The sequence below is a fragment of the Zymoseptoria tritici genome, chromosome 4, assembly GCF_000219625.1.
Source record: "Zymoseptoria tritici IPO323 chromosome 4, whole genome shotgun sequence".
Taxonomy (NCBI): Eukaryota; Fungi; Ascomycota; class Dothideomycetes; order Mycosphaerellales; family Mycosphaerellaceae; genus Zymoseptoria; species Zymoseptoria tritici.
This window is the reverse complement of record NC_018215.1, coordinates 2857021-2872909: the sequence shown is the minus strand read 5'-3', so window position 1 is coordinate 2872909 and position 15889 is coordinate 2857021. Positions and strand designations below refer to the sequence as shown.

The 15889-nt window shown below is 47.7% G+C and overlaps 3 protein-coding genes across 3 annotated transcripts; 2 read left to right on the top strand and 1 right to left on the bottom strand.

Annotated features, from left to right (window-relative positions):
- Positions 1–10328: 10328 nt before the first annotated feature.
- Positions 10329–11645, top strand: CYP-68 (putative P450 monooxygenase; the record flags this gene model as incomplete). Its single annotated transcript, XM_003853146.1, has 1 exon — positions 10329–11645. One exon carries the CDS (start codon positions 10329–10331, stop codon positions 11643–11645), a length of 1317 nt encoding a protein of 438 aa, XP_003853194.1.
- A 455-nt stretch (positions 11646–12100) lies between these two features.
- On the top strand, positions 12101–13616 carry MYCGRDRAFT_71669 (uncharacterized protein; the record flags this gene model as incomplete). Its single annotated transcript, XM_003853147.1, has 3 exons — positions 12101–13121; positions 13177–13446; positions 13501–13616. 3 exons carry the CDS (start codon positions 12101–12103, stop codon positions 13614–13616), a joined length of 1407 nt encoding a protein of 468 aa, XP_003853195.1.
- A 1279-nt stretch (positions 13617–14895) lies between these two features.
- Positions 14896–15643, bottom strand: MYCGRDRAFT_92924 (uncharacterized protein; the record flags this gene model as incomplete). Its single annotated transcript, XM_003853145.1, has 2 exons — positions 14896–15034; positions 15111–15643. 2 exons carry the CDS (start codon positions 15641–15643, stop codon positions 14896–14898), a joined length of 672 nt encoding a protein of 223 aa, XP_003853193.1.
- Positions 15644–15889: the final 246 nt, after the last annotated feature.

Sequence of the window (15889 nt, the reverse complement as noted above, 5' to 3'; positions counted from 1 at the left end):
ACCCTCGCAACGACGAGCTTCCTCTAGATCCTAGCCGCCCTCTACAATTCCTATCTCCGGAATAGTAAGACGCTGCGGAGCTAGAACGAAACTGTTGTCTGTCTAGTCGTTAAGGACAAGACCTAATAGGAGGATAGTACGATGCTAGCGAAGGATACTAACAATGTTCGTCCGATCTCGCTAGTAACGATGTTTCGAAAGGTCTTCGAGCGCCTACTCCTCTAGCGCTTTTATAGTAGGACATAGGCAAGGATGTATCCTAACCAGGCGGGATTTCGAAGTTACTACTCTACTATAACGAACGCCGTAGTTGTCTATACCCTCCTTAAATCGAGCCGGATTAGATACGCCGTGTTCCTCGATTTTTAAGCCGCCTTTAATATTATAGATTATATACTGCTCGCGGACGTTCTACGCCGGCGGAGATGTCCGGAGAATATACTAGCTCTAATTGCGAGCCTCTGCTTTTTCGATGTCTGGTCCTTTGTCGTTTTAGATTATATAGCTTCTTGGTAGTTTCCGCGGACGAGGGGAGTTCTAAAGGGCTTACCCCTCTCGCCCTATCTATTTAACATCTTTATCGATGGCTTGCTCGAGGACTTAAATCGACCTAGGACACTCGCCCTAGCCGGCTCTTCCGACGTAATGCCCGCGGCGCCGCCGATTCCTCGCGCGCTGTTCTTCGCCGATAATAGTGTTCTCCTCGCTAGCGACTTAGACGAGGTGTAGGTACTAATCTAGATCCTCGAGCGCTAGTCCTCCGCCAACTACATCGCCCTAAACATTAAAAAATGCGCCTATCTAGCTCCGGCGTCTTCGTAGAAGGCGATCTACCTCTTTAGTACAGAGGTACCGAGGAGAGAGGTATATACCTACCTTGGATTTCCTATAACGGCGCAAGGGATTAACTTAAGGAGGCACCTTAAGAGCCGGCTCGAATAGGCCGGGAAACGAAGCGACTTCCTGACCCTCGACGCGGACGGTTAGGGCTTCGTGCATCGCCTACGAGTCTATTAGCAGTATCTCGTACTAATATTCGAGTATAGCGCGCCTCTCCTCGCGGCGTTTGCCGAGGACTCTCCTAAGTTCTAGGACGAGACGACTAAGGACGTTACAAAGCTAACGAAGTAGATCTCGGGTTATGCTTCTAACCCTTACTTTACTCGTAATCTCCTAGGAATCTCCGCCCTACCCTCGCGATTTAAAGCACTAAAAACTGGCTTTTAGGTCGTAAAGAAGCACGCTCCGGAAGAAAGTCCGCTGCGGAAGTTAGGATTACTAATCTAGAAACCCAAAGCGTTCTTCCGGCGCTTAACGGAGGACAAGCTCTACAAGAAGTACTGCAAGACACCCGAGTCCTAGCCTCGCGACCGAAGCCTTAGCAAAGACCGCCGTTCTATCTAGCGGTTCCTACGCTAGGAAAGAGAGGAAGATATAGCCGAAGAGGCTAAGAAGTAGAGCCTAACCTGGATTATACTAGAAGAAAGCCGCCTAAAGCAGGACTTATAAGGAGCCGATTACTTTTTAAAGGCGCTGCGGTCCTTCCAGAAGCGCTTCCTCTAGTATTAGCGTAGAACCTTCTATACCTATGGTTTCTACGTCTATACAAGCAAATTTATCTAAGGATACGAGACTTGCTACTAGGAAAACAGGACGAGCTAGCTCTCGAGGAAGGAACGATAGGCGAAGCAGAAGATGCATAAGAAAATAGGCACTACGAACACGAAGTTTACTAAGGTAGACTTCCTTCTAAATACAGGATGCTAGGAGCGAGCTAACAAGATCCTCGAGCGAATCTCGACGAAGATTACGAAGGAGGAAGCTACGAAGGAGGAAGCGGAGGAAGCGGCGGCACAGACCTAGTACACACTATCCTAAGTAGGACGTTAAAAGGCTTGGTCTAATAAGTAGGACGTTAAAAGGCTCCGTCCGATAGGTAGGACGTAAAGTAGCTCCGTCCGATAGGTAGGACGTAAAGTAGCTCGGTCCGATAAGTAGGATGTAAAAAGGCTCCGTCCGATGGGTAGGACGTAAAGTAGCTCCGTCGACCTAGGACGCAAAAGCGGAGATTATCCCTCGAGGATAAATTAGGCGTTTACCCTATCGAAAAGGAGTCTCTTCCCTCGAGATAAAAGTAGGCGTCCGATTAGTAGGACGTTAAAAGGCTGCGCTGCGACGTAGGAGACGTAGGCGACTAGCGAGGCCCGGACTAGCTCCGTACCAGACGATTAACTCTATCCGGAAGGCCTAGCGGTAGATGTAAGGCGTATACCCTAGATCTACGGCTGCTTCCTCTTAAAGCCGGGGAGCGGGAAGAAGAAAACTAGTACCTCTATAGAGCAGTAGGAGGCTTAGAGGAATGCGAAGGCGACGGCGTAGTAGGGGAGAGGAGTAGACGACGACGATCGCTAGAGGAGGAATTCTAGCCGAAGGGAAGACGGCTCTCCCTAAACCGTTTGGGAAGCACTTGTAGACTAGTGTATAAGCGGCTTAATCGGAATCGAATATCTCCGACAGTAGATACGCCAGACGGAGGGAGGACAGAGCTCTACCGGACGGTCTTAAAGCGGGATGTTCCCCCTTAACGAGACGGGGTTATAGTTTCGGGCGGATGAGGAGACGCATACCTCGTCCGTTACCTAGGAGGTTTAGAAACCTAAGGTACGATAGACGGTAAGCAATTGCCAGAGCAATATTTTGTGTTAGGATGCGGACTAGCCTATCAGTAGTCTCTCTTTTTAGCGGTTTGGTTAACTCGGGAGATAGTAAAAAGGATACCGTAAAACGTAGTTAGGCTAGGAGTAGCTGCGGTGCCGTACATCGCGAGGCGCTTTACGTAGGAGCGTAGGTCTGTTTCCTCCCCTCTAAAGATAGCCAAAAGAGCCGGGAGCAAGGGCTTGGATGGGGCTTCAGTTCAGATCAGGTGCAAAGGTAGACTAGCCTATATAAACAAGTACAATGAACCCCTAACCCTAACCCGAACCCCTAACCCTAACCACTACGGACTTACTTAAACGGTCTTTAATAACCTATAGGTAACGGTTCCCCTTAGACTTAGGGAGGTCGGTTATAAAATCTATAGAGATCTCCTAGAAGAAGCGATCGGGAACCGGTAGAGGGTATAGGAGTCCGTGTTTATACTCTCTCTATACCTTATTCCTTCCGTAGTAATCGTAGTTTCTTAAAAACCTCCTAATATAACGTGACTATAGGGGCTAGTAGAAGTTTCTCCCTAGTATAAAGGCCGTAGAGTCCCGCCCGGGGTAGCCGTAGACCGGGGAGTTATATACGGACTAAATAATCTTAGTACGGAGTTTATCGTTTTATAGAATCTTAGTATCCGCCGACTTATATTCGGCCTCCGACGTAACCGCCGCTCTAGGAACCTATAACCTACCGCGATGCCTTAAGCGGCCCTTCTCGTCGATACTATAATCCCTAATCTAGATTTTAACCTTTAGATCCGGTAGAATAGCCCGGGATCCGTCCTTAATAGCGCGGATTACCGTCTAATACTAGGTGTCCTTTTTTAAAGTCGGACCCTATAGTTTATTTAACTCGCTATCCTAAAAGGGTCCCGCTATAGCCGCGTCCTTACTATCGGAATTCGGCTCTAAAGCTACTAGCTATATTAGTATAGCTTATAGGTAGTAGAGTTAGATAGACGTAGCCGATAGGTTATTAGCTACTACCTCCCTTTCCCCTCCGGCCGCCGGCTAATCCGGGGCTAGATTAGGTTCTAGGAACCTCCTAAACCGTAACATCTTATCGTCCTCGCCTAGAGTATCCTACTTCCTACGAGAAAGTACGTCCGGTATAATCGCTTCGGTCCCTAGTCGGTATACGAGTTTAAACTAGAACAAAGTAACGGTCTTAAACTATCGAATCTACCTCTTACTTAGCTACCTCTTCGTTATAAAGTACTCTAGGTTCTTATAGTCCATCTAAATAGTAAAGGGACTATACGTCTTTAGCTCGGGTACCTAGAATTTTAGGTAGGATACTACTACTAACATCTCCTTATCGTAAATATCGTAGTTAATCTCGGCCTTATTAAGCTTCCGTAAAAAGAAGCCTACTAGCTTTAGGACCCCGTTCGCTTCCTATAGGAGCGCGCCCCTAATCGCGAACCCGCTATAATCCGTCTCTAGGAACGTAGGAAGCCCCGGGTCCTAGTATATAAGTACTAGAGCCTTATAATACTTCCCCTTTAACTTCTCGAATACTTTCTCCTTAAGCTCTCCCTAGGAGAACGGCGTTCCCTTCCCGGTAAGCGCGGTTAAGGGAGCGGCGATCTTAGAGTAGTTAGGGATAAACATCCTATAATAGTTAGTAAAACCTAGGAACCTTCGAACCTCCTTCTACGTTCGTAGTACCTTCTAGTCTTCTACTACTTAAATCTTCTTAGGGTCGGGTCCTACGCCTTTTCCGTCGGTATAAACGATAAACCCTAGGTACTTAACGGTCTTCTATACGAAAGCGTAGACGGCCGAACAGACTGCACCTTCACGCGGTGGCCGTCGTAAGTACCTTCCTCGGAAGGGAAACCAAGACAGTCTAGAAGAAACCTCCTCGAAAACCTCTCGAAATCTACCCGAAATCCTTCTCGAAATCCGCCTCGAAATACAAGCTATAACAGAACAACGGCACGATTCGAACGAACAGCCCTCTACGTTACGAACGAGAAGAAGCAGTCCACTCTATCCTATACGCGCACCTCCTCGAAATCCGAACCGAAATCGCACCTTGTGCACTTTAAAGAGCTAGAACAGTCGGTGGAATCTACAACTCTACGATTAACCTGCGTAGCTGTATACGTTTGGAAGCGGCATGCAGTTCTATAAAGGCGTATTAAGGATAAGAGGGGGCAGCGAGTTAGACAGCTGCTTTTGCAGTGCTTTTGTACGGCATTTTGCACTACTTTTGTATAGCATTTTGCACTGCTTTTGTACTGCATTTCGAATTTGTAGCGTGCGTGCGAAGCGGAAGGATCCGCTGAAAATTCTGCAAAAAGCTTAGCGCGAAAATTCTGCAGCCCCGGCTGTAGACAACGACACTCGTTTGATTTCCTTTGTCTTACGCTATTTTAAAGTCCTTCGGCAGATTCTGCTTATAGGTCCTACCTTAGGCACGGGGTTTCCCCTAAGGTCAAAGAATACCGAAAGAATTTGATTGTAAATAGATCTACTGCCTTACTTGCAAGGCCGTCCTACATAGTCGTAGACTCCGAAAGGACGTAAATAGAACAAACAAACAAACAAAACAATATACGAAAGCGTACTTTCCTAGGTCTAGGTATAGGCCCCTATCCTAAAGGGCCCGGAGGACTATACGAACCTTCTAGTAGTAATCCTCGAGTATACTATCGGAGTAGATAATTATATTATTACTATATACTAATATAAAGTCGTCTAGATATTCCCGTAACAAATTATTAATAAACCGCTAGAAAGTAGCTAGTGCCCCGGATAGACCGAACGGGTATACTAACTACTCGAATAGACTAAACCTAGTACGGAAGGCTGTCTTATACTCTTCGCCGGCCGCTATACGAATGTAATAGAAGGCGGCTATAACGTCGACCTTCGTAAGCTATCGTAAGCCCGTAAGGTTCCTTAAGGTCTCTAGAACTAATAGGAGTAGGTACCTATTATACTTCGTTAGGGCGTTTAGCGCTCGATAGTTATAGTAGAAACGTAGTCCCCCTCCTAGTTTACGAGCGAAAAGTACTAGTACTATAGCCTCTAAGGAACTTAGTCGGATATATCCCTTTTTTAGTAGGGCATCGACAACTTTTCTTAGGACTAGGAGTTCGTCCTTAGATATACTATATAAGGGGCCCTAAGGTAATCGGGGTAGTAAACCGTCGGAATTCGGCCGGAGAGCGATCTTATAGTCTAGATCCCCTCTATAAGGAGCGAGCTTATCGGCCTCCTACGTCCTAAATAGCGGTAGTATATCGTAAAGCTCCGGGGGGAGCCTACTTTTAAGCTACTTATCCGTTAGGGGCTCCTTCGCTTCTAAGGATTTCTAGATATCCTAAACCGTCGCTATAGCGAGGGTTATAAACCTCTTAGTATCCTAAAGGGTCTTCTTAACGTCCTCGACTAAAGCTATAGTAGCCGCTATAAAGCTACCGGAGTCCTCGATCCCCTCGTAGTTCCTCCCTTCTTCTACCTATTTATTAGCGACACTATAGTAGAACCGGTGTTCCTCTAGTATAGTCCGGATCCTATTATGCGCCTTCTAGGGGTTCCTAAGAATTAGAGGGAAGGCTAAGTTAGGTATAACGTAAGTATATACTAACTAGGTATATCCGCTTACTCCTATCCGGAACGCGACGACTCCCTTAATCTACGAGTTACGTATAGACGTAGTAGCGCCCTTAACGCCTCTCTTCTTATTACTAACTAAGCTAAGCCCGAGGCCTTTAGCTAGGTCTCCGTTAATAGTAGCGTAGTATTAATATCCTTCGTCGATTAGGGCGAAGGTCCTAAAGGTTTCTTCTAGGACTACGTCGCTATAGATTAGGGTACCGTTTATCTTACTCTTAAACGCCTCCTAGCCTACTATTATTACTACGGCTATACCGTCTCCTACCCTAGTACTTCGGGAAGGAGTTAGTCTTTTCCCGTCTCTACGGAATCCGACTCCTCTTTATCGTCCTCTAGAACCGGTCCCGCGCAGACCGCATTTATTCTAGCGGGTAGCGTTACTATAGCGTAGGGACATTCGCGTATACAGTATCCGTCTACTCTATAGCGGAAGTAGAGTCTCTTCTATTAGCGTCGCTCTCTTTCTACGTCGTCGACCTACTTTACTCTCTACTTCCCTCTAGCGTAACTATTCCGACTTCCTTAGCTTCTTAAGCGATTCCTGCTCGTCTAGGCCGGGGTTATAATAGTATCTCTATCGGCGTCTACCCGTACTCTCGAGGTGCTCCTACCCTAAGGGCGCGCGGTTACCGGTATAGAAGAAACGGTATCCTTATTCTTCTCTTTCTACTTTTTATTAGTAGCCTTAAACTAGTTAGTAGCCTCTAGATTAGTTATTACCTACTCGACCTCCTCCGTATAATCGTTATAGTCCTTAATGTTTACGATAAAGATAGTATATATCTTTACGGGGTTCGAAAAGGTATGTTTTAGGTATCTAATCTAGACCTCGTCTTTCTAGCTCGCTCCGCCGGTACTAAGTAGGAAATCGTTAAATCTTAGCTAGTAGTCGTACTATAGCTAACTAAGTTTATGCCGGAGGTTTATAAGCTCTTCTAGTACGTTTAAGGCCTCTCTACTATCGCCGAAGACCTCTTCGAGTCGCGTAAAGAAAGCCTTAGGGTCCCGTACTTCGTTCGCTCCTCCCGACTCCTAGAAATAACGTATACGAGACCTCTCCTTATAAGGGAGGGTGTCGTAGATAGCGTCCTAGTAGTACGGGTCGGGGAGCGTTAGTTTAAGGCCGGTACGTACTCGAAAGGAGCTTCTTAGCCGTAGTAGATAGTCTCGGAAGGTACTCGACTTCCCGTCCTAGGCTACCGACTTCTAACCCTTAGGGCCCGAGGGTTTTAAGTCGTCGCCCGCGGCCGGTCGACCGGAGATCGCCTAAGTTAGTACTCGAATTAGGTCGTTTATAGAAGGGGCCGCTAGATCTACTAGGGCTCCTCTAGCTCCGGCTACCGGCTACGGTATATTCTACTCGGCTTCCGCCTAATTAATAGCGTTCCGCTAATGTTCTAGCTCTACCTACATTATATATTAACGTACATATAGTTACTAGAGGAACGTTTATAGATCGGGTATACTCGGCTCCTCCGGATTAACGTTACCGGATCCCGAAGGATTTACGCCGTTATCCGTTATATCGCTTATAGAAGGAGTTATATCGAGTAGATCGAACTTAATATTATAGGTAAATAATGTATATACGAGAGTTTAGAGTCTATGTTAGATATAGTAAGTTCGATAGGGAAGTAGCCTAAAACCTCGCGGTAAGCGTAGAAAAGGATATAGGCTACTAAGATAAAGTACGGGGCTACGCTACGTATTATAGAAAGGGCGCTAGTCCCTTATAATATAGCTTATACTCGACGTTCCGCTATTCTAGATAGATCTTCTTTTCGGTAGCTTTAGAATTTTATATATTCGGATCTAGACCTTTATACGTAACTTCGGTTTAGACCCTTATAGGAGTAGAAGGAAGAAAACTAGTACCTCTATAAAGTAGTAGGAGGCGAGGAGGAATACGAAGGCGATAGTATAGTAGGAGAGAGGAGTAGACGATAATAGTCGCTAGAGGAGGAATTCTAGCTAAAGGAAAGATAGCTCTTCCTAAACTATATAGAGAAGACTTATAGACTAGTATATAAGTAGCTCGATTAGAATTAAATATCTCCGATAGTAGATACGCTAGACGGAGGAAGGATAGAGCTCTACTAGATAGTCTTAAAGTAGAATGTTCCTCCTTAATAAGATAGGAATATAGTTTTAGGCGGATAAGGAGATATATATCTTATTTATTACCTAGAAGGTTTAGGAACCTAAGGTATAATAGATAGTAAGTAATTACTAGAGTATTATAGTTTATTAGGCTACGGATTAGCCTATTAGTAGTCTCTCTTTTAGCTAATTAGTTACTTAGGGGATAATAAAAAGGATACTATAAAATATAGTTAGGCTAGGAGTAGCTATAGTACTATATATCGAGAGGAGCTTTACGTAAGAGCGTAGGTCTATTTCCTCCCCTCTAAAGATAGCTAAAAGAGTCGGTAGTAAGAGCTTAGATAGGGCTTCGGTTTAGATTAGGTATAAAGATAGACTAGCCTATATAAATAAGTATAATAAACCCCTAAGTATAGGCTATAAATAATTTACTAGTAACGCGTAGCTAGAGCGTAATAAGTTAATAAAGCTAGTTATAATATAAATACTATAAGTAGATAACTAAAGGAAATCTACCTAGCGGAACGATAATAGTATTACTACTACTCGGTATACTAAATATATATTACGCGTAGGAGCCGAGACGTCTCCTTTAAGAAGGGAGATAATTATTAGAGAAACTAAATAATATACTTAGGGTTTAGACGTAAAGTTAAGCTAAGGCTTAGCGTAAGGCGATAGCTAAGGGTACGTAGCCTATTAGCCGCGTATATAATATATACTCGTATATTAGGAAGTATATAGATACCTCGTAATAATAGTAAGAATTAGTTTTATTACTAGTCGGACGATTAGTTAGTATTCTATATACTACGATATCTTTATACTTCTTATATTAGGATACCGATTAGCTAGCCTAGTAATACTAATAGTTAGTAAATTAAGCTTATAGCTAAATACTACTAGAAATTTATATATATATATATATAACTAAGGTTAGTTATACTAGAGGAAGAGGGGTAATATAAGGACCTCCTTATATAAGTATAGTCTAGCCTTATCTCCCTTAAGCTAGGCTATCCTAGCTTTAAAGAATATAATAATATACGGATTAAGGTAGTTAGATCTAGCTTACCTCTTAATATCTAATACTAAGGATTAATAGGCTATAAAGAGATAAAAGATCCTATATCTAAGGAGAGGTAAAGGATAGAGGAATAGAACCTAGTAGTAGCTATATATATAGTAGAGAAGGCTCTTCTCCTCTATTTCCTCCTTTAATAAATTAAGTTATTACCTTCTAAAACCCTTATTTAATACTTCTCTACTTTAGTCTCCCCCTATCTTATTAAGAGGTAATCCTAATAGGTAGGTACGTAGTATAATTATTATCGTTATCGTAGTTATAGATTCTAGCTAATTAGTAGCGCCGTACGAGCTTAATATAACGGCGCTACTAGTTAGCTAACGCTACCCCGCGTAAAAGCCTAAGCCTAACCTAGGAGTGCCTATAGGTTTTATATTTATTTCTCTTCTTTACCTCCTTCGATCGAATTTAGGCGTCTTACGATAAGAGCTAGACCCGCCTTATTACCTATGCTTGTCCGAACGGACAATACGACGGCGTGCGAAGAACTTCCGGCTCGTTTCCGCTCGACAGAGACGTATCGACACGACTCTAGAAACGTCGACATAGAGCACTTCCGCAACACGCGCGGCGTACGAAGAACTCCCTGCTCGTTTGCGCTTCATAAAGACGCATCGGTGCAGCGCTAGGAACATCCACATGTCTCGCTTGCGCGAAGGAAAACACGACGTAGAAGCCGCGAGGCCGCCATCTTTGTCGACGCAGCAATCACAAGCGCTTCAAAATGTCTGGAGCTCGTCGCCAAAGTAGGCTTCCCACCCACCATTCTCGTGATCACTGGTCTTCCGTTCCGCTACTTTACGATGATTCAAGTCATTAAGTTCTTCATCCGTGCAAGCGGGCAGGTGTTTGCAAGGACTTCGGAGGGTGTTGTGTGGATCTGTCGCGGAATTCAGGCATGGTTACAGCTCAGCCTCCGTCAAGACAAAGTCAAACTCACCGACTCGGCAGGATGCCGGAACATCATCCAAGCCAAAGTCGTTCAGCGACCTGGAAGCGAAGCACAGCTCAAGAACCTGATCCCACCCTTCGAGTCCAGAGCAAAACCGAACAAACGCCTGGTCCATGCTTTTGGAATCAACAACTGCTTCACCACAGCCGAGCCGCAGCGCTGTACGACTTTCAGATTGGAGGCGACTCGCCTCATCCGCCTACGTGGTCCGGAATGGAAGGAACTCAGCCAAACAGTGCTACAAGTCGTCAAGCACTCTGTCCCGCTCCAGACTCAAGCCAAAAGCAACCTGTTCAATCTCATGCAGATCGTCACTATGAAGTCGATTCTGGGACCCCTCTGCGGGTTCGATTCTTCCCGCTCTGACGTTGACGGCGAGCTCCAAACTCTCGCGAAAGAGATCAACCGACAGTGGCTCGACTCAAAAGAAGGCTTAGAGAAAGAGACCGAGTTCGCCAATCAACCCAAACTCAAGAGCGCCCTGAAAGCCATTGCGCCGACATGGGATGGTCTCGATGACACTCACAATCCGCTCAATTTCATCCTGCCTGGTTACGAGACACTGTGGCGAGTCGTACTTCGCGGCTTCCTGGAGGTGATGTACAGAGCGAACGAGCGAGACAGTGCAAACTGGCGTCATGCGCTGGAAGACTTCGCTCTCAATCCTACTCTGGCTCAGCTGGACAAAGTCCACACAGATTACGGCAAAGTATCGACGTGCATGATAGTTGAAGAGACGCTCCGCCTCTATCCACCAACCCGACGAATTTATCGCACGTTCAAGGTCGCCGAGGATGAGGAATTCGAGGCGGCCGCAGACATCGAGGGCCTTCATCGGAGCGCGGCGGCTTGGGGCAACGACGCTCTGTTCTTCAACCCGAGCCGATGGGCGGACAAAGTCAACGACACCAATTTCCGGAACGACAACTTCATGCCTTTCGGTACCAAGCCGTTCACCTGCGTTGCGAAAACCGGGCTTGTCAACGAAGCCAGAGAGAAATGCTTGCCATTTGGTGTGAGTATCATTGCGATCCTCCTAGGCTGCTTCTCCGCTGAAGTTCCTGCTGGTATGACACCGGGTGGTGGAGGCGCCGATGGTACATGGTCCACGGATCAGCCGTTGAAGACTGGCAGGGAGGACTACCGCGATGTGATGATTGGTTACTAGACGGACGCGGAAGAAGGGTGCGAGTTGGTCAAACGCAGAGGCGAAGGAAGAGGTTGACGTTGACGCATAGCACGATCAGAATAGATTACATATGGACAAGAATGGAATGGGTGAACTCGTATGTCGTTCAACCTCGAGCATCTTATGTCTTCAGCACTTCTCATCTTGCATGCTCGGCCGGGAATGACATTTGCCGCAGATTTGATGCTTGACATTGCGCGAAGTAGATCCGTGGATTCACCCGTGACCGCGAAGGATTTGATGGCGACATTTCGACTCCAGAATTCGCAACTCCAAGGTCCACTTTTATGCGAAATTTCAACACTGGTATGCAACAAGTTGCTCCAACCCTGCCGTTGATCGATGAAGCGGAAGAAGATATAGGAGAGGCCTCCCGCCCATAGCAGGGTTGGCCAAACCTTCACACTTTGTTCCAACGCCTCGTCTCCTTCGCCATGGCCGAATCCGTCCCCATCTCAAAAGCTGCGTCGATTACCGAGGTGTCGCTTCCAACAAGCGAGCCGGGCCCGATCAAGCGGACATGGTACAAAACGACCCTCTTCAATGCTTTCGTGATCGGTGGGGTAGGATTTCTTGCTCCCGGCCTTTGGAACGCCATGAACAGTCTGGGTGCAGGCGGCGCACAATCACCATACCTGGTCAACGCCGCCAACGCTCTAGTGTTTGGACTGATGGGATTCCTTTGTCTCTTTGGCGGACCTGTGGCGAATCGTATCGGACTCTCTTGGACACTCTTCATCGGAGCAATCGGGTACCCCATCTACAGTGCTGGCCTGTACTGCAACAATCGATTTGGCAACGAATGGCTGGTCTTGGTCGGAGCAGCGACTTGCGGCATCTCCGCCGGCCTCTTCTGGGCGAGTGAAGGGACCGTCGCACTCGGATATCCGGAGCCAAGCAAACGTGGGAGATACATGAACATCTGGTTGTGGTTCCGCACGAGTGGGCCGCTTCTGGGAGGTATCATCGTACTGGCACTGAACAACGATGCCGAGGCCAAGAAGAAGGGAAAGGTCGGGTATCAGACGTATTTGGTATTCACTGCTCTGCAGTGTCTGGCGGCACCCATAGCTCTGCTTCTCACGCCGCCAGAGAAAGTTCAGCGTGCAGACGGCAGCAAAGTGATCGTGCGCGCAGAGAAAAGCTTCAAAGCGGAATTTGTGGCGCTCAAGAATGTCTGCATGCGAAAGAACATCCTCCTTCTGCTACCGATCTTCTGGGCTGCGTACTTCAATCAGTACAACGGCAACTTCACCGTGTACTATTTCGGTGTGCGCGCCAGAGCCTTGATCGGGCTGACCAGCTACCTCGGTGCTCTGGTTTCCTCGCAAATCATTTCGACCCTTCTGGACTACAAAGGCTTGTCGGTGAAGCGAAGGATCGAGTACGGTTTCTTCTACGTCGTCTTCCTTCATGTTGTGGCATGGACTTATGCCTGGGTCGTTCAAGAGCAGTGTAGGTCCTTCTCGATTATACGTACTCATTGCGGTCACTGACTGCCATGCTTTAGTCACTCGTACCGAGCCTGTCTACGACTGGGCCGATGCCGGCTTTGTCAAAGGCTTCTTCGTTGTGATCTTGTGGCAATTCAGCCAACAAGCTTTGCAAAACTGGCTATACTATCTGCTCTCGACTAGCACTGACAATATCTCCGAGATGGCTCGCTTCTCTGGCATCCTGAGAGGTCAAGAAAGCTTTGCGCAGGCAATCTCATACGGTATCAACACCCAGAACTGGAAAGGAGGCCGGGTCCCAATGGGAATCAACACCGGATTGCTCGGTGGGTGCAAGAAATCTTGGACCAGTCCGTAAATTTCCAGCTGACCATCGACAGTGCTCGCGGTCGTTCCCACTTGGCTAGTCGTGCGAGATCACGTCCCGCAGGTAGGAGACAAGCACGCCGCATTGGACGAGGAACTTGTGGCAGCATCCGAGAACAGCGTCAAGTAGATTCGCGGATCCAGACCTTGACAGTAACAGACATCGTTGGTGCTGTGATACGTCCAGATCTTGCAAGCGAGCGCGTATCTCCAGTCTTTCGTCCGATCTCACAAGAGCTTGCGTCCCGTCGACTGTGATCTGAGCTGACATCCGACTCGTCCGCATCTGAAACGTCTGTAGCGCCATTCACGTCCAAATTTAAGCTCGACACATCAGGCAGATCGGGAAGGCTTGTGTCCAGTGTGGCCTCGAGCGGCAGCCCGCTGTCCACAACCACATGGCCATGATGATTTCTGCAGTCGTCGACCGACCAGGGCTGCGGGTCGTAAACGCCACGGCCCAGGTATGGTTGGTTGCAGACCTCGCAATGCATACACTGCCTGCAGTAACTGCCGCCACGGAGCTTCCTGCAACTCCGGCAGACTATTCGCGTGCCAGCTTCCTGTACCACTTGGCTGCCAGGACTGAACAAGCTCTTCGAAATGCCACATGGTACACAAAAACGACTCTGTTGCTGAATTGCCATTTTACCACGTTTGCCCTTCGTCTGACTGATGGAAAAGTGCCGCTTGTGAACCACTTTCCGGCAGGTGAAGCATGCGAAACCATCTCGCCGCCAGCGATCGAAGTTCTGAGCTTCCAGCAGGAATTCCGCCAGTTGATGCTGCCAGGCATTGTCATAGGGATCTGACAACCTGCGGAAAAGCCGGCTGGTCTGGTGAAGTGCGATAGTCGATGGCATGTCTAGATGATCGATAATCTGGACGGAAAGCTCCTCGGGGAGAGACGAAAAGCATGGTGCTGCCTGTATATCGTCGGTCATATCTGCGTTACTCGTGTCGGTGTGGGTAATGTAAGAAATCAAGAAGAGACCACGTCTGAGCCGGGAGAATTTCGACCTACTTATAGGCAGTGTGGTCAAGTGGAGCCGTTTAGATCTACACGGCGACGGGCTCTTGGGAAGACCGTAATGATTACGTAGAGCTCCAGTGTCGTTGGTCCAGAGCGGAATCGTGATTTCCTTATGTTCCACTACCATGGTAGCTTACTCGGACGATGGGGCCCAGCACCGCTACTCTCAAAAGCTCTTTTGAAGAACCGTGCTGGATGCGAAAGCCGAAGACATCGAGAAATGCGGTACGTACGCTTGACCAGTTGTCGTGTAGGCTATCTCACTGGGCCGCAGTGCGAGCGGCCGCATCTTTCGCATCCAATTCCAACTCTGCCATCTGTAACTCCAGCCTAGCAAGACTTGAAAGCCCCATGTATTTACACCAGTGCCAGGGATCTAGGTCCGAATATTCTTCCAGCGGATGCCGCGTTTGAACAACTGTATGCCCCTTTTCTCCTTGGCAATCATCGATCGTCCAGCGGTGAAGCGGATCGTGAGGTTTCCCTTCACACTCCTCGCAGCCATGCTTCCGACGCTTCAGATCACAGTTCTCGCAAAGTACACATCTCGTGCAGTACTTGCCCCCTCGGAGTTTCTTGCATCCTGCACACACAATGCGCTCGTGAGGTTTTCTATCACACTCCTCGCAACCATGCTCCCCACGCTTCAGGACACAGGTCTCGCAAAGCCTGCATGTTGTGCAGTACTTGCCCTCTCGGAGTTTCTTGCATCCTGCACAGAACCAGCGCACGCGACGGCCTAGGTAGATCTCCCTTCCAGGTGGATATTCGCCTTGCCCAACGCCGCACGGTAGGCAGAATCGCAGCTCCTCGTCCATGCCTTCTTCTTTGTCTCGATCGCCGTCCGTCTGGCAGAAGTCAAAGTGTGATACGTCCAGGACTTTCTTGCAAGTGAAGCAAGCGTATCCATCCCGAAACCACCTATCAGCCCATTGCTGCTCGCACAGAAAGTCGTCTAGAAGCCACGGTTGTGTCAAATTGTGGGGTTCTGCCAGTCTGTGAAAGAAGCGGTTGGTTTGGACAAGGGCAAACACAGACGCCATGTCCAGGTGCTCGACGATATCCAGGCACAACTCTTCCGGGAGAGTTGTGAGTGTGGTCGCAGCCCTGTCGGTGCTTGTCATCTTGGACTCGGTGATGTACGGGTGAAGGAAAAAGAAGCTGGAGTTTGCGAGTGCGAAAACCCCATGGGAGGGCAAGTGGCTGATTCTCTGTGAGTCATTCCCAGAAGGTTGACTTCGATGCTACCACAGCCGATGTGGCCCCACACTCTGGCACGGTATTCAGAACGCCGGCTCGTTCATTAGGATTCAGTTGTTGTCTCTTTGCATGTCGCGCCTGCGGTTCCTCGCTGCGACAGAGCAAATTGT